Source organism: Chondrus crispus, genomic scaffold (assembly GCF_000350225.1).
Source record: "Chondrus crispus Stackhouse genomic scaffold, scaffold_9, whole genome shotgun sequence".
In the NCBI taxonomy this organism is placed as follows: Eukaryota; Rhodophyta; class Florideophyceae; order Gigartinales; family Gigartinaceae; genus Chondrus; species Chondrus crispus.
The window spans coordinates 83235-100640 of NW_005178873.1; the positions used below are offsets into that span (position 1 = coordinate 83235).

General features: G+C 52.5%; 6 protein-coding genes; 2 read left to right on the top strand and 4 right to left on the bottom strand.

The window, feature by feature from the left end:
* Positions 1-1540: 1540 nt before the first annotated feature.
* On the bottom strand, positions 1541-1876 carry CHC_T00007895001 (hypothetical protein). Its single transcript, XM_005712197.1, has one exon. The coding sequence runs from the start codon at positions 1874-1876 to the stop codon at positions 1541-1543; it is 336 nt and encodes a 111-aa protein (XP_005712254.1).
* Positions 1877-1888: 12 nt separating this feature from the next.
* Positions 1889-2425, top strand: CHC_T00007896001 (hypothetical protein). Its single transcript, XM_005712198.1, has one exon. It carries the CDS (start codon positions 1889-1891, stop codon positions 2423-2425), a length of 537 nt encoding a protein of 178 aa, XP_005712255.1.
* A 385-nt stretch (positions 2426-2810) lies between these two features.
* CHC_T00007897001 (hypothetical protein) lies at positions 2811-3464 on the bottom strand. The gene has a single exon (XM_005712199.1). The coding sequence runs from the start codon at positions 3462-3464 to the stop codon at positions 2811-2813; it is 654 nt and encodes a 217-aa protein (XP_005712256.1).
* Positions 3465-3513: 49 nt separating this feature from the next.
* CHC_T00007898001 (hypothetical protein) lies at positions 3514-5263 on the bottom strand. XM_005712200.1 is given in 2 exon segments: positions 3514-4150; positions 4151-5263. The coding sequence occupies 1 exon segment, from the start codon at positions 5261-5263 to the stop codon at positions 4151-4153; it is 1113 nt and encodes a 370-aa protein (XP_005712257.1). The 3' UTR covers positions 3514-4150.
* A 9539-nt stretch (positions 5264-14802) lies between these two features.
* CHC_T00007899001 (hypothetical protein) lies at positions 14803-15468 on the top strand. XM_005712201.1 is given in 2 exon segments: positions 14803-15225; positions 15226-15468. 1 exon segment carries the CDS (start codon positions 14803-14805, stop codon positions 15223-15225), a length of 423 nt encoding a protein of 140 aa, XP_005712258.1. The 3' UTR covers positions 15226-15468.
* Positions 15469-16259: 791 nt separating this feature from the next.
* On the bottom strand, positions 16260-16517 carry CHC_T00007900001 (hypothetical protein). The gene has a single exon (XM_005712202.1). It carries the CDS (start codon positions 16515-16517, stop codon positions 16260-16262), a length of 258 nt encoding a protein of 85 aa, XP_005712259.1.
* Between the last annotated feature and the right edge of the window lie 889 nt (positions 16518-17406).

Here is a 17406-nt window from a genome sequence, read left to right on the forward strand (position 1 = left end):
TAAAGTCACTCCAAACGTGCGCATCAGCTTTGGCTGGCGCATCGCAGTGAGCGCACTGTAGTCCTTGCTGCAAACCGCGCCTCTCGCAGAACTGAAGCGAGGCTACGAGCACTTCAGCGCCGCGCGGGTACTGAAGGTGGCCATTAAAATTGATAGTTTTTTTTGCTTCGGCACGCAACATTTGACCCATTATTTGTGCGTTGTAGGGCTCCTAAGAGGATACCGAACTGCCTTGTATTGACGGTGTTTATGGGACTTTTGCTGCGCCGGATTCGCAGTTCGAGACCTGTGGCTTACTTAACCGGCTGTAAGGGGCACATAAACGACTTTTGAAGGCATATAGTGGATTCCATCCAAAAAATATTTCAAAATCTCTCAAAGTGACCCATTTATTAGTACTTGATGATACAGCTGGATTGCCTTTTTATTTAAGAAACTGTCATGAGAGCCATATGCACACACGTTGCAGACGTACAATAGCGATCAGATCACCACGATCACGGGGTGGTGGTGAACTTTTTTTTCTGCAATAAATTTTTCTTCTGTTTCTTTTTTTTCGCACTTCTCTTTGTGAGGGGAACGGAGTGGTGCTGTCCGCACGGCTGTTCGCAGAGGTGTACCCTTGGATACTGTTCAGGTCATAAGTTGAACCGAAGTCTTGGCCCCACCCCGCCCGAAAGGTTTATACTGTACAGTCACATCCCAATACTGTAATGTATTCAATATTTTTCAGGAATTGCAATAGAAACCTTTCTTTTTGTTTCCTTTTTCTTTCCGCGGAAACGTCTAGGACTCGGGATGCGTGCATCGCAAAGAATTCCTAGACGTTAATCTAGGTGTAAGCAAGAAAAAAGGGGACTCGTTATTACACGTGTTCACTTTTTTTCTGTAAAGTACACGTGTTCACTTCTCCTTATGAGGGGAACGGGGTGTGAGGGGAACGGGGTGGTGCTGAACTTTTCTTCTGTAAAGTGGTAAAGTACACGTGTTCACTTCTCCTTATGAGGGGAACGGGGTGTGAGGGGAACGGGGTGGTGCTGAACTTTTCTTCTGTAAAGTAGTAAAGTACACGTGTTCACTTCTCTTTATGAGGGGAACGTGGTGGTGCTGTCCGCACGGTTGTTCGCAGAAGGGTACCACTCGGTACTGCTCAGGTCATAAGTTGAACCGAAGTCTTGGCGCCAACCCGCCCGAAAGGTTTATACTGTACCCTTCTCACAGGCTCAATGTGGGACGCATAAGAAGTTATGATAAATATGCGAATGCAGTGCGTATTCGAAGAAAATTGCTTTTATTTGGATGGGAGAGTTGGTCTCCGAAGTGTGCCGGGGTCAAAGTGGGACGACGAGAAATTTCATGTCTTGCACGCTTCATCTGTAATGGGAGAGACCCAACAAATGCGACGCTGCCGTGTGCTTGCGGGTCCTCAACAACTCGCCTTCCTCAACCTGCATCCGCTGTTTTCGGGCTCTTGGCCATTGCGAAATTGGCAAGTCGTCGCAAACTATGTCTTCGAGAGGCGACACTGCAGACTGCGCTTTCAGACGTTTCTGAGAGTCAATATTTTTTTGTTTGCAGTATCATTCTCTACATTAAATTCCTGAATGTGATAAACGTTGGGTACGGGCGCTTTTAGAGGATTCCGCCCCTCCAAACGAGGATCAAGAGGCGTGCAGTGCTTGTCTGTGCCTGTACGGCCGTGGACGGGCTCTCCCTCATTCGCGTCTGCCGTGCAGATGTTAGGGCCACCGCGTAGGATTTGATTTGTATTTTCGTCTTTGACGAACACAGTAAAAAGATACCCGATGAGACTTAGGTGCCGGCTGAGAGGGACGCCCGAAGACTCGCTCACATCTGCAAATTGCACCGGCCGCATGCATTGCTGACAATGGGCGTGTGGAATGCGATGTTGTGTCCGCTGAGCACAAAAAACATTCCCATGGTTAGTAAACCTTGTTCAATGTCTCGAGATAAACCAATTCTCAATGGCCTCACAACTCTCGATCGGGGCCGCTGTGCAACTTCTTACTTCGTCTGTCACATCGCCACAGAGAACTGTGCCTTTCGCAACGCGCTTGCGCTCTTCTTCTCGCAAGACGTCCATGTACGCCCCTTGCAATGCTCGATGTGCTTTTCACCCAACACGCGCTCCTATTCCCTGCAACATCTCTCAAACGACACCTTTCCTCTCTCCGGTCTCCCGACGCCTTTCTCCCCTCGCAAACCTATTCGCGGTCCCACAAAGGCGTTTTCTTCGGCGCCCCCGGCAACCTCGGAAACGCCCGTGCCGTTGCCTTCACCTTTCTTACGGCCACAATACACTTTTTCCTTCCGTCAACCTCTTCCGCCTCTTCTCCCTGCCCCTACATCCACCCCCACGGCCACGCCTCGCGCACACCTTCCAGCTTCCCGCCCAGCCTTCTGATAGCTCCCTTCGCGGCGGCCACCGCCTCAGCGCCCACGCCCACGCTTTTTTGCGTGAAAACGCGCCCCCCCACCTTTGCCAGCAGCACACACAGTTCGCAGCAGATGCGCATTTCCGCCAACGACCGTGCCACGACCGCGTCATACCGTCCCCGATGCATCTTACCCTGCCCGACCTTCCCTGCCCTCCCCTACACGGACGCGCCGTTGGGCAGGGTCAGCTCACGCTCCACCAGGTCATGGAAGCGCGTCTTCTTGCGCGCGGCCTCGAGCAGCGTGACCTCCCACTGCGGCCTCGTCATGGCCAGGACGAGCCCCGGGAACCTCGCACCCGTGCCGAGGTCAACGACGCGCACTGCGCGGGGGCGCGACAGCGGCCTCCCCCTCTAGCGCCAGTAGCCGGCGCAGCGCGTCCTCAACGGTCTTGAGGAACACGGCGTTCTGATCGCCGTGAGGTTGGACCGCTTGCTCTCGCTGAAAAACAGATCCGTCAGGCGCACGGGGCCGTTGAGCGGCGCCACGTCCAGGTGCTGCGAGTCGGCGGCGCGGCGCAGCACTGCGAGCGCGGGGGCGATGCTTCGCTGGGTAACGCAAGCGCGCAGGGCCACGCGCCGATGCGGCGGCGCGCGGCATGTGGGTCGCAGCACGTGACGCGCGCACTGAGTCGGCAGCGAGACGGCAAAAGGGATGCGGCAGGCGGTGAGCCACGGAGCCCTGCAGACGAAGATGGTGCGTTGGGGGCGGCGGGCGTGGAATGTAGGAAATATTTGCAATGAGACCGAGAAGAATCTGTGGGAGGGGACCCGATTTTGGCGGGCGTCGGCGGGCGTGTTGCCACACGGTGTGAACACGGTGTGAAGGATCTTATGTTGCTGTTCCCCACTTGAGGCCGCTGCGGCCACGGTCACGAGGCGAGTGGTAAGCCGGTGCGGCGGAGCTGTCGGAGGCCGACTGAGGGATGGGCTAAACTGGGCGACCGATGGATTCGGGTAAGGAAAGTCGGCTACTCTGCCTGGAAACAAAGTATCGCTAGAGTACATTTATGTTACCCGGACCGAGGGTGCTGGAGGTAAAAGTGTACTCCTGATGTTTCAAATCCTTCATGCAAATGCAACTTTATGAAATTGAACAATGGTTGGTGAATTACCACACCTTGGAGTCCGTATGATACTTCACTACTTCAACTACCACAACGGCGTGAACGTGCCCTAACCCCCTTTCTGGGCAAGACGCTCCTCGTCAGTATCGAGTTTGATTGGTACCTTTCCCCCGTTTCTCTTTGGGCATCCGACCTTCTTCCCAATCTTGCCATCATCATACCTCCCGCCTCCTCCTCTGATCGCCCGATGCACGGCACATGCCGTACATTCGTCTCAAGTGTACAATAGTACCGTACCGTTCTGTGCCTTTACATGCTCCCTTGGTGCATTCCCGAGGTTGAGCTGCCCACGTCCGAATGCTGTAGTCACCTGTACTGGGTGTCAATTACCGCATCTCCTAGTCGTACAGAATCTTCCTTAAGTGTACCCACTGGTTCTGGCCGAGGTCACCATCCATCTCGGCAGCGAGCGGGCTGCAGCCTACGACTTCATTTGTAGACGCAACCTGCTAGTTCATTTGTGCCGCCCTGCCTTTACCCTTCGGACCAACCATCAACTGCTGCCTTTCGCCAAATGCTGCAGCGCACTGATGGGAAGTAGGACGTGCTGTCTACATAGCTGTACTTCTACCATACATGTACAGCAGAATACTTGACCTCAATCCATGACACATCATCTAACCAGCTTTTGAGACTGCTCGGGTTCAAAAACGGGACCCACCGGCTCACGGACCGCAACATTTCATCCAGCTTTCCTTTCCGTTCTTCGAGAAGGCCCACATTGGCTTCCGAAAGATGCACCCTTTTGACATTTTGCAGGGAAAGCGCATTTGCTGCCGTACCCCGTAGCCCCGATGAGACCGACTCCAACCTACAGTTATATTTACAAATCGTCGCAATCAGGATTTGGAAGCGCTCGAAACTCGAGTCGGCCTGTCTGCTCAAAGAGACTCCAAAATGCTTCAACCGATTTCCAAGATGCCTCAAGACATCGACAACCCCTTCTGTGGGAATGCGCACATCTAAAAGCTCCAAACTTTCCAATACAGGCGTCTGTCGCACAAGCTGCATGACTGACTCAACCGTTTCCACATGGAACTCTGGGAAGACGGCCACACCTGTGCTGATGTTCCCATCTCGAGCTGTCTTGATATATCTGCACTTTAAGAAATTCGTTCCTTGCAGGCCACAAGCCCATCTGAGACTCAAGTACTTTAGTACCGGCATGAAGTGCACTGCATGATTGAGCGCACGAAGGTCGCGGTCGTCAGGCCTTAAGCTTAGCCGCAAGTCAGATAATCCGACGCATTTTGAAAGCGCGCGTATACTGGGATCGTCGCCACTGCGTTGGAATCGATCTGATATGCTCGTGACGACGGGACCGAGAAGCGCAGCATGCTCTAACATATCCTTAATCCGAACCGACTCCAGAGCTTTCAAACGATCAAGCACGCGAGGCTCGATGCCGCAACTGCGGAAATAGTATCCTTGGAGAGTGGCCGTGCGAATATTCGGCAGCGTTTCCCAGATCCTCCAAAAAGGGCTGAACTTGCTTCCTCCACTACAACGGGACGAACATTTGCGGAGCGAGCCAAACTCGATGAGGTGTGGGCAGGAGCGGGCAAGCATGAGCCCCGCCTCGTCTTGCAGGCGTTGCATTCGTTGGAAGATGCATTCGCGACACTTGTTATAGTGCTGGAGCCCTTGGTGGCATACAATGTCGAGCTTGCGCAACGACATAGAACTCGGTGTCACAATTTGAGCCTTGTCACAGATTGAGCCTGTGAGAAGGGTACAGTCACACCCCAATACTGTAATGTATTCAATATTTTTCAGGAATTGCAATAGAAACCTTTCTTTTTGTTTCCTTTTTCTTTCTGCGGAAACGTCTACGACTCGCGATGCGTGCATCGCAAAGAATGGTAGAGCGGTAATTTCTGTGTCCTGTCTTACACGTGTACATAGCTCACCTACAGTACTTAACACCGTCGTCGCTCCTCCCACTAGTAAACCCGACCAAAGTCTTGAGTCTCTCCTACATTCTGGCTGCACCCAGTACAGTACAGGAAGGGGGGCCCTTAAATGGGACAAATCGAAAGATGGAAGAAGTATTTGTCCTCTGGGCGTCCGTATAATCTGAAATTTATATGGTTAGAAAGCTCTTTCATGGGCCTGTATGACTCTTTGAAATAGTTGGCAATGGACATTTGGGTAGCCAGCAACACTAGTGCAAAGTCCGGGCAATATTTAGACGAAAAGTCGGCAACAAGTGGGACTGCGGTAAAATTTGCAGAATGCAAATTATCGTGCAATTTTTAATCGATCACTGGGCCAATCTTGGATTTCATGTCCTTTGCGACTGCTGCGCGAACTTTGAAAGAGCGAGGCAGAACAGCAGCATCGCCGTACGCAAGGACGCCACGCTTCATACCGGACATCTCAAACTCCCTGCGAGCCGTGCGCTTCAATTTGCGCTGTTTCGCATAGGCTATCTCCTCGTCGGCCTCCTTTGAGGCCTTTTGCGTATTCTTGCGGCGCTCTGTTGACTCCTTCTCAGCAATGTCACGTATGGCCTCCTCCTGCGAAACCACGAGACCATGCGTACTGTTCAAAAAATCTCTTCTTATTTCAATTGGCTGTAGACAATTCCCCTCACGCACCTGCACTTGCTTCGCATCCAGCATCGCAGAGAGTTGGTCCGCAGTAATCATTGCATCGGGCTCGAATGCAATAGCAGGGCGTGGAACCCCAAGGATAGCGGATCCGTCAAAGGACCACAAACCAGACTTCCGGAATGAAGACCGAGTATTGGTCTTCGTGAACGACGCCGCGTATGCCCGTGTAATCATATGGAGTAAATCGAACTGGTCGAACTCCGAACCATACCCACACTGCTCTGCGGTATGGACCTCGTCATGCAAGCGGGACTTAACGGGCCGTATATTCCAACGTCTAACGGCTGTGTTCTTCCACTCGTATGGGCCGGGAGGTAATACGCGATAATACCGCCCTTGCTCAGAATATCCAGCGCTCGCAGAGTAATGTGACATCGATATCCATCGTAGGTGAGGAGCACCTTGCGCCCATTCATGGTCTTCGGCCTCATCGCAGTTACGAAATGTCTAGCCCAATTCGCAAAATTCCACTGATCCACAGAAGCGGTTTCGTTGCAAACCGTCAGCAGTGAGCCGTCCGGGAGGCAATCAAAGACTGATTCCATCTCGTATCGGTTGTCGACGACGATTTCCCTGTACGGAATGCGCATTGCTTTCAACACAAAAAACGGAGGAATGATGAACGATCTGCGCATACAGTCGCCATCATCGTTATCCTGTCGACATTCTTAAAATGGGTGGTGCGCACTTGGGTGGTCTTGGACATAGACGTGCGCAGAAGCATCTTTTGGCATGTATGCTTGGCCGTATCGCGGCTCGGAGCAACTCCGGTGTCATCTAGGTTCTACACCTGTGAAGCAGTGATTCCATTTTCCACCAGGACGTTCTCCAAAGAGGCTAGATGCGTTGTTAGCGTATGGGGCATTGCACGCTCTCTGTCGCTCTTCAGTCTCTTTTGCGGGACGGCCCAAGCGAATCATTTCGGCGTTCCGTTTCAAGAAGTTCCGTAGAAAATCCCTTCCTGGGGTGAGGTTGTCGAACGGAAGTTTTGCCTGTCGCTCAACACTCAACGCAGATGCAAACATGTAAAAAGCGTCATTGAGGTCCCGCCGAGTGAAGGGACGCCCGCGGTCTGCTTCACGAACAAGCAGTTGGCAGATGGTAGCTTCTTCTTCGTCCAACAGCGCGCAATTCTGGCCGCGTTTGGCTGATGAGGTGGCCGGATGGTCCTGTCCAATCATGCTGTTCCCACGCCCATGAAAAGCGGACTTGCTGAGTTGCGCAATGCGGGGGGCTTTGCAGACTGGCAGGCCTTGTTTGTCGGCATTCAATGCAGCGCGGAGCCGAGCTTCTTGACGCTTCTGATACCGCTAGCCTTTGTAATCGCGAGGCAATGACGTACCAATATCACGGGACAGAGCCGTTATGCTTCGCAATGCTCCACTATTATATGCATTATATTCTTACATTTACTGTTTCCCGCGGAATGGACTTCCGTTCTTTGGATTCTTTCCGGTCCTGTTTCGCTTTGCCGCGAAGTATGCTTTGATATCCATGTTGTGTGGCCCGTATCACCTGTACTTTTGCATTATCGTTCTCAGTTCTTCGCGAGAACTGTAAAGAGACTGTCTCATCAAGCGTTGTATGTATTTAGCTTTTACTTTCATGGAGCCGTTCAGCTACAACGGAGAACCGTTGAGCCGAAAGTCGGTCAGGGAGAGCTGTTTTCAGACGAAATATTTAATTGAATTAAAAAATACATGTCCCGGGTTATACCCGACTTGTCCCACTTGTACCCACCCCCTCCTGTACTTGTATCCCCACCAACTCCCCGTCCTGGTGAAGGTGGATCCACCCTGTGATGATACCCGTACACGTGCACACGCACACAAGTACCACACTTCGCACAGCCACTCACCGGCGACGGAGTTTCCACCACTGAAATTGTCGTATGCTACATGTGTACACAGCTCCCAGTACTTAGCACCGTCGTCGCTCCTCCTCCCCCTCAGAGGGCCGTCAGTAAACCTGACCAGAATCATGAGTCTCTCCTACAGTAATCATATTAAACTGAGTACTGTACGTGTTCCTAGACGTTATTATTCCTAGACGTTAGTCTAGTCTAGGTGTAAGCAAGAAAAAGGGGACGGCTTGTTACACGTGTTCACTTTTCTGTAAAACACACGTGTTCACTTCTCTTTATGAGCCTTTATGACGGGAACGGGGTGGTGCTGAACTTTTCTGTAAAGTAGTAAAGTACACGAGTTCACTTCTCTTTATGAGGGGAACGGGGTGGTCCTGTCCGCACGGCTGTTCGCAGAGCTGTACAGTCACACCCCAATGCTGTAACGGCTGTTCGCAGAAGTGATGTGCAGGGGTGAATGCAGCCCGCCGAGCCCAGCGCGCTGCGCGTCGTGGACGTCGGCACAGGTGCGAAGTTCCCAGGGCTCGTCCTGGCCATCGCGAGGCCGCAGTGGGACGTCACGCTGCTCGAGGCCGCGCGTAAGAATACGCGCCTCCATGACATCGTAGAGCGCGAGCTGGCCCTGCAAAACGTCACGTCCGTGTGGGGGAGGACGGAGAAGGTCGGGTAGAGTAGGATGCATCGGGCCGGTATGACGCGGTCGTGGCACGGTCGTTGGCAGATATGTGCGTTTGCTGTGAGCTGTGCGTGCCGCTGGAAAAGGTGGGGGCCGTGTTTTTCTGGCAGAAGAGCGTAGGCGCGAGAGCTGAGGAGATTGGCGCCGTGAAGGAAGCCAGCAGAAGGCTGAGCATCGACACAAAGTACCTGAAGTCCGTAGCTTCAATTATAAGTCCCACAAGAGGTGTTACTTTTGGAATTGATGAAGGTCCCATCAATGGCGTGCTCGGGTCCGGTTCTCCCTTCTCACCGCCATTCTCGGAGAAACAGCCCTTTCCTCAGAGCCCCGATTTGCCCCCGGCTGTCACGCCAGCTGCCTCCGGGCCGAAATCTCTTGCTCACAATCCGATAGATTTGAAGTTCTACTTATAATGCTTCCTTGATATGACCCATCCCGTCACATCCTTCAAAGAGATATGTATTTCTACCCGCCCAAACGAGTGGTTGCAAGACCCCTTCCGCGAGGACCAACCCATCGGCCAAGTCAACGTCTCCTTTGAGGAGCTGTTCCAGAATATGACCACTTCCATCGTTCGCGGGGACCCCGCCGATGGCGAAGAGAATACGAAGATCGCCTGCGTGAAGTTCCCTAGATGAAGCCGCAGTACTACAACGCTGATGGCATGCCTGAAGGGCCGGCAGATCCCTACGACTCGGGCGTCTCCGTCCGCGGATGCGTCCTTATCGTCGTCGGAGCCAAGCCCGGAAACGTCGAGGAGCCAATCCTTGGGCCATGCCCGCCCGTTACGCGACCGAAAATCGAGTTTTACAAGATGGAATTTTCCGTCTTACGTCCGACCGAGCTCCCGCTCTTGGGCGGGAAGTTGGAAGGTGTGTGCGAGGCGTGGCCGTGGGAGTGTATGCAGGGGCAGGGGAAAGAGGCGGAAGAGATTGACGAAAGAAAGAAGTGAATTATGGCCGAAAAAAAGGTGATGGAAACGCCACGGGCGTTTTCGAGGTTGCCGGTGTGCGGAAAAAGAGGCGTTTGTGACACCGCGAATAGGTTTACGAGGGGAGACAGGCGTCGGGAGACCGGAGAGAGGAAAGGTGTCGGTTGAGAGATGTGCCAGGGAATAAGAGCGCGTGTTGGGTGAAAAGCACACCGAGCATGGCAAGGAGGGTACATGTACGTCTTGCGAGGGAAACAGCGGAATAACTTGGCCTCGTAGAGCTTCACAGCGCCTGCGACACCATTTTTGTACTCTATCCCTTCCGTGCCTCGCTAGGTTGCCTAGCCTGAACAGGGTGTTGCCGTCGTTGGCATGCTGACGACTGGTGAGGCTGCTCTGCTCGGAGGCCGCCTTCTCGTCCTGTTTCATGCTCTCTGGGGCTGCTATTGGTAAACTGATGCTCGGTACGAGCTACCCTTGAAGGGTGAAGGGTAGTGTTTGAGGGGGGGCACGGTCACAGTGGCGCAATTGTCAACCTCGGCAAAATTCAGCTCGTGCTGCCAAGTTGTTCGAGAACGCCATCGAGAAGGCTCATGATTGCGACGCTATGTTCAACCTAGCAATCTTAGTAAGGGATGGAAGAGACGGTGTTGTGCGGGACGCACCGCGCGCTGTGAAACTGTTTGAGGATGCGATTGAGGAACACGACGATGTTGGTGCCATGGTGCTTCTCGCCAATCTGCTGCTAGATGGTGCGGAGGGATTCGAGGCGAATTAAGTTCGCGCTACGGAATTGTACTTGCGCACAATTGAGAAGAGTGATGATACGCAGGCCATGGTGACAGCACAGGGTGGCGTACTGTTCAAGTGATATGTTGAATCGAAGTCTTGGCGCCAACCCGCCCGAAAGGTTTATACTGTATAGTCACACCCCGACACTGTAGTGTATTCAATACTTTTCAGGAATTGCAATAGAAACCTTTCTTTTTGTTTCCTTTTTCTTTCTGCGGAAACGTCTAGGACTCGCAATGCGTGCATCGCAGAGAATCTACGTGCAGCAAGAAAAGGGGACGGCTCGTTACAAGTGTTCACTTCTGTAAAGTATCTTCTGTTTACAGAAGTGAACACGTGTAACGAGGGGAACGGGGTGGTGCTGTCCGCACGGCTGTTTGCAGAGGTGAACACTTGTTTCTGCGAAAACGTCTAGGCAAAGAATGTTGAGACATCCTTGTTGGTGTCTACACGTGCCCAGGAGACGATCTGGCATTGTTGTAGACATTGCTGTGTGATTTTCGGCCAGGATGGGACGATGACGATGCACCCCATTCCCGTCTTCGTCACATTTTGCTCTCTCATGGAGCACTTACGGAGGATTAGTCGGTCATGGAGCCCTCATGGGAAATTCGGTGTGTGAAGCCGATAGGGATTGGAAGAGGGCACCCTCTTCTTTGCTGTATGGTAAGGTTGGCCCAAGCAGGTTCATCCTGGTCACATAAAAGGGCTTTTCGAGATGCGTTGTGCTAACGTTTTCATCGAGTTGAGGTTTGTTTTGCGACTCTATGAACTGAACTTTGCTCAGATCAAAAGTAAGGTGCTGCGCCTAGAATATCTTCCTCTCACCTTAACTACTGTATATGCTGTACCTGAACTTGTCGATTTTGTGTACACAAAAACGACGAGTACAGTATGAGTAATAACGCGTACGAGTACAGCTGAAAAGTGAGGCTCTGTCTTAAGACAGTTTGGACGGCCTTGGACAGCCTCGTTTTGGGCGGTCGTGGACACTTTTTTTGAAGTACATAAAATAATCGAGCTGTAATTATGAAGTGTGCGGAAATCAGGATCTCGTCTTTCGCGACACGGTCAACACAACAAAATTTCAGTTGTGTGCCCTCTTCCATGTTACGCTCTCCTTCAATGTATCACCGTACATACACGCACACATCCCCGCGCCTCCTTTTCACCACACACGCTCATCTACAACTCTTACCCCTCTCATCTCTCCGCCCTCGCTCCGCCCTCCCGCCCACACCCCCTCCCCCGCTCTGCCTCCACACATACGCCATTTCTTCATCCTTCGATCTTGTATACATTCCTTCCTCTGGAGTATACATTCCTTCCCCCTCCATCCCCATTCAACTCCACTCCGTCCCTTGTCACACCTGTCTTTCAACCCCAATTCATTATGAGCAACTCTTCATCCCTGCCGCCGGGTGCTCACCTTCCCCACCGCCTCGCCCTCTCCGCCCCGCATTTCCAGGACTCCTCCTCCCTAAGAGATGCAATATCTCGAACAGAATGGCTTGTACCCCACTTGTCAGTGGCACCACGAAAACGGTGCGGCGTCTCATTCTCCGCCGAGGGCTCGCATCTCGTCACCCCGGTATCGACGAGCATTCAAAATCGATGCGCGGAGAATGCCCTATCCGCAAACTTCTGTACCCCGTCCTGAACGAGGGTCTTTGCTGCCACGGCGTCTTTGCACCAAGTGCTATCTGCAGATCCGTCCCCCGCACCACGAAAAGGAGCCGTGTCTGTTTTTCAAGTACAAGCAGGTCGCGGCGTCGTGGAAAAGGCTGTGGGACAAACGAGACATGGACCGCGAGGAGCTCAGCTGTTTCCGACATTCTCCATCTCACCCATCGGATGCTTGCTGTTCCCGATGCAGGCCTAACGAGAGTTGTCCCGCCTACCCACAACTTTTCTCCGGTACCTGTAGGGAGAGCAGACAGAGAAACGTTTTTGGGATTTGTTCCAAGGCTGAGCATACAAACTATTTCTACGTCCCATGGCGGGTGAAGAAATTCAGTTTCCCAAATGTCTTCAATCCACGGTCTTCTTTTTTGCGACGGTACCATATTCATCACCATTCCAGCGCCACTGTGTAGCTCGGCAGATCTATTCACCTTCATTTACAATAGACACCTTCTCTCTAATCTTTTGCGATGAATATGGCTCCGGACGGACTTCAATTCGTCTACGACAAACGTATAGGGCAGCCCGTTGGTTCCCTCCCTTACGATCGTCGTTTGATGGCACGGTCGGGCTTCCCTACCGAAACTCCGATTGCCGAAAACGTCCTCAGCCAGGCTGAGAAAATTATTGAAACGCTGAAAGTTCGTCCTCTTGGTAGCGACGAAGCATTGACAGGGAGCTCGTATTCGTCCGAGGAGGAAGGCTACTCAGCTATTGCGGCCGCAATCTTTTTATCTCAGCAGAAACGAGGGTCAAGCATCGTTGAGCCAGCTACCCGAGAACCGAGCTCCCATTTATGTACACGATTTCTTTTGAAGATGTGGTCAAGAGGTTCTCCCCGCCAATGTTCGGCAAGGCTTACCGGATGTCGCTTCCGGCATTCAGTGCGCTCCTGAGCCTGGTGCGATATCTTTTGGATAGGCCTTTCAAAGGCCCCAGTGAGTACAGAAGGGGAACTATTCCATCTGACAAAAGGCTCGCAGTGACACTGAGGTTATTGGCAGGGGGGAGCTATTGTGACCTAGTGCTTGCGTATCAGATCCAGAGGTCTACCATTTACAGCATTGTCAACAGCACTTGCAGAGCCCTTAACGAGCGCCTACGTTTGAAAGGTTTTCCTGAAACCACTGCTGAACTGCAGGAGATTGCGAATAAATTTCAAACCTCTCCAAATCCAATAAGCCCCTTGTCTGGATGCGTGGCGCTCTGGATGGGATATGCTTCAAGGTCAAGAAACCTTCTAAAAAGGAGAACCCTGCACAGTTTTAATCCCGCAAGGGCTTTTACGCAATTCCTGTTCAAGCGCTATGCGATTCGAGCTATATTTTCCGCTTTTGGTCCGCTCTGTGCACCGGCTCCACGCATGATGCTCTGGCATACTCTGTGTCTGGACTGAAGAGGGAAATAGAAAAGGTGTGTTAGGAGAAATCTTCTACATTGTAGGAGACGAGGCTTACACATGAACGGAACAGGTGATCACACCCTTTCCTAAGAGTGAAGCAGACTGTGACCAGGACAACTTCAACTTTTATCAATCCTCGTTACGCATGCACATTGAGCAGGCTTTTGGAATGCTCGTCGGGCGATGGAGGATTATGAGAGGTGGATTGGAGTTTTCAGTTAAGAAGAGTACCAATCTTATCTGTTTATTAATGAAACTACACAAGTACTGCCTGGAAAGCGATACCGAGAGAGCGCAGGTTGTTTATGAACTAACGAACAGCGAAAGAGAAATGCTTGAAAGTGATGTGCGGACGTGGTCCGAAATATCGAGGGGAGTTGCCCGGGAATTCCAGAACCTGCCGGATGACGAGCGTCCAGCACATGAAGGGATCCTACTCCCGCTTAACATCAACTCTATCTCTAACAAGCGGGATAAAATTGTGGCCGTAATCAAGGGGAAAGGGAAAGAACGTCCATATCCGGTGGTCACTTTGTTGCATACTGTAGGTCAGCATTGTAGTTCGGGAGAATCTACTGATGGGAACTCTGACTGAAGGGGGTACCCGCGCCCCGGGGAGTCAGAACGGACGAAGCGGGCGACGAGGGAGGCGCAGAGGCGTGGGCGTCGGCAGACGTCCAATCTGTTGCGGTCTGCGTTCCGCGCGTGTGCGGAATTGGAATGGCGCAGGCTGCCCCATTCCAACTACACATCTGTCTCACTCCGCCGGAGTACTCCAGCCCGCACCTGCACCCGTCCCTCAGGGATAGGTGCAGGTGGCGCGATGAGAGGGCGTGCACCTAGGGCGGGAATTTGTACCACGGGGCGTGCGGCAGGTCGTGAGCAACGCGCAAGAGAGTGAGATTCTTGCCCTTGCGCTATCGCGGGAGGCGTCCGGGGATAGCTGCCCACTCGCAGCGGCGAGGGAGCAGCGTCCGGCGGGGATGACAAGACGGTGCGCATTGATGCGGGCAGCGGCGCTTCGGAGTGCGTGCTCTCAGAGGGCGCGCGCGCGTCTGAGACGGCACTAAGCGTGGCGGGGGGCAAGTCGCAGACTGTGTAGGCTGGCGGAATCGAAAGTACCCTGCGTTCGTACGCTTCCGGTGCGCGGACTAGGGGCTGCTGGGCGCCCATCGCAGAGGTCCACGCTCGCAGTGGGGTCGTGCGCGCGCTGCCTCTGGTTGCACGACCAAGACGACTTTAGGTCATATGCAAAGATGACTGGGGAACTAAATGAGTTAATTCAGATCGTTGGAGACGATCTACTCGTCACAAATCCTGAACGAATAGAAAGGGCTATCGAGACGAGTGCCTGTAATGGCTTGCTGCTTAAAGTGAATCAAATTGGAACAGCGACAGAAGCTATTGAGGCCAACAATCTCTCACGAAATGCGGGCTTCGGCGTGATGGTGAGCCACAGGTCTGGAGAGATGGAAGATGCTTTCATAGCAGCGCTCTGCGCAGGACTCGGCACCGGCCAAATTAAAGCGGGGGCACCTTGTCGATCCGAGCGGCTTGCCAAGTACAACGAACTACTGCGAATTGAAGAAGAGATGGGAGATCAAGCTGTTTTCGCGGGTGAATATTGGAGAGACCCGTGGATGCTGCAGGACTCCTCTAAAGGAGCTTCGAATTGGTAGTCAACTCCCACGTATTGGGCATTCCTCCACGATTACAAACGGTCGTCGCTGTTTAAATGATGCAATTTGACGAGTTCTCGCCGAGACGAAGCTATTATCCTCACCTTGAATCGGATGTCGCATACGGATTAGGGCTGGAGGCTTCGCTAAATACGGAGGCCGATTAACATTTAGAGATGAATCTGAAGATAACCGAAAGAAAAAACACAGAAACCCGTTTGGCGTAAACTCTATTGATCCTGAGACTCGTCTTCCCCTTCGTTGGCAATGGCTTCCGTCCACCTGTCCGACAATTCCAGCGACGGATGACACAGGATGTAGATACCATCGGTTTCCGCACGTAAAGTACACGGTTCTGGCATAGTAAATACGTACGGGAGGAATTTTTGTGCCGGCGGGCTCTCTTTGTACTTGCACCCTCCCGGTACTTCATATTCCCCTTTTCCCGCCTCCATGTGTTTCTCGAATAAATCCCCTTTCTGCGGCAATGCAGGAGACGTTGCATGGTTCGGACCCGTGTCCCCAACAGGACCTGGAGCAGTATTATCCTCGAGGTTCTTTTGGTGTTTGTCGACTGACAGCCCCTTGAGTCTGCCTTCCATATTTTCCTTCTCGTCATCTTCCCCACTTGTGCCTCAATCGCTGTCGTATTCATCACTGGTGCTTGAATCCTGTTGACCCCCGTTGATCTCATGTCGACCTTGCGCCTCTCTCATGTGTTGGGGTGAGACAGCTTCTACAATGCCTAGCAAGTGCTGAAACAGTTACAAACGGCCCTTTGTGACAGACGCAGTACCTGCCTTCGCAAGTCCCTTCCAATACAGCGTTAGCTCTTCTAAGAGAGCCATTCCGCGCCGGTGCCTCTGTCTTCCGGGCACTCGAACAGGGGCATCTTCTGATCGATATATTCCAAGTGGTGTTGCACCATGACGAATAAGAGACCTAAATACTGAGATGTAGGGTAAAAACAGTTGCCCATTTTTGAAAACAGCACCGCGGTCCATCCTGAAGAGCGTTTTTGGGATTTGAACGAGTCAGATTTTCAAGCTGGGAGTTGGTTGTACCGTGCCCAGCATGTCAGAAAAGAAATGGATAAATCCGGGCTCGACACACTCTCGCACAAGCAACTTAATTGCACTTGAATGAATAAGCAACTCACCGGACGCATACCGACTCCGTGAAAACAGAGAGCTGCACCTGGCTCGAGCCGCGCCGGGCTTATTTGATGGATCTACTGCAGCTGCTCCATTCTCAGGAACCAGGTTTCCTGGCTCGAGCAACCTAAAGGACATTCGTCTCAATTGCTTACTATGTCGTGATTCTCCGCTCTTCACAGAACCGTGTCCCTTTCCGACTACTGCAGCTACTGCAGACTTCTTGCGGTCCTTCGCTGAAGTAAGGACGACATGCACCGGATTTGCCGCACCTCGACTATTAGTAGTGGAATCTTCGCCTGGTGGGCTTGGCACATTGATATGGAGTTCCGTGCCTGAAGCTGCTTTCGGCGGCAGTTCTCCTGGTAGATCTGCCCCTGGCAATTCTCTACCTTCGCTTCTAGTACTGCTGCAGGCATTGATTGAACTGCATCTTGTTGCTCCCCAAGTCGGGAGGAAATCTCTGGAGAAGCAACTGAGGAATGTGCAGGAGATGCAGAAAATTGGCTGCGAGATACATTGGCAGACGTTTGGCGTGACGTCTCTCCCAGACTTGCACCACGTCTACGGGGGTGTGATGGTTCTCTCAAAAATTCTAACGATTTCTCGTCAACTAATTCAGAACAAATGAACAAATCGTGGTCATGATTGGTGTTGACATCAAGAGTCAAAAGCGTGAATATGGTTCGAGCATCTGATATACTCCACGGACGGGTGCAATCCGCCATAGTAGCAACTGACTTCGCAGTCTTTAGCCTTGCCCTTGCCCACGGGTCAGCAGAAGACGGAGACCCTTCCGCAAAGAATAAAGACTCCCTTTCGTGTCTCGTGAATAGTTTGCGATACTTGTCAGTAATGGATGAATGGATTACCACTTCTTGAGATCGCCGTGCGTTCCTCATGGTGTTGTGCGGCATGTACCGGCGCGTGACTGCGTAGGACGTCGGCGGGCGGCGCGTGCGGGAGGCGCGAGCCGCGTCGGCGACCATGGACGTCGCGAACGGCGCCATGGAGGCAGTGGTCTTCG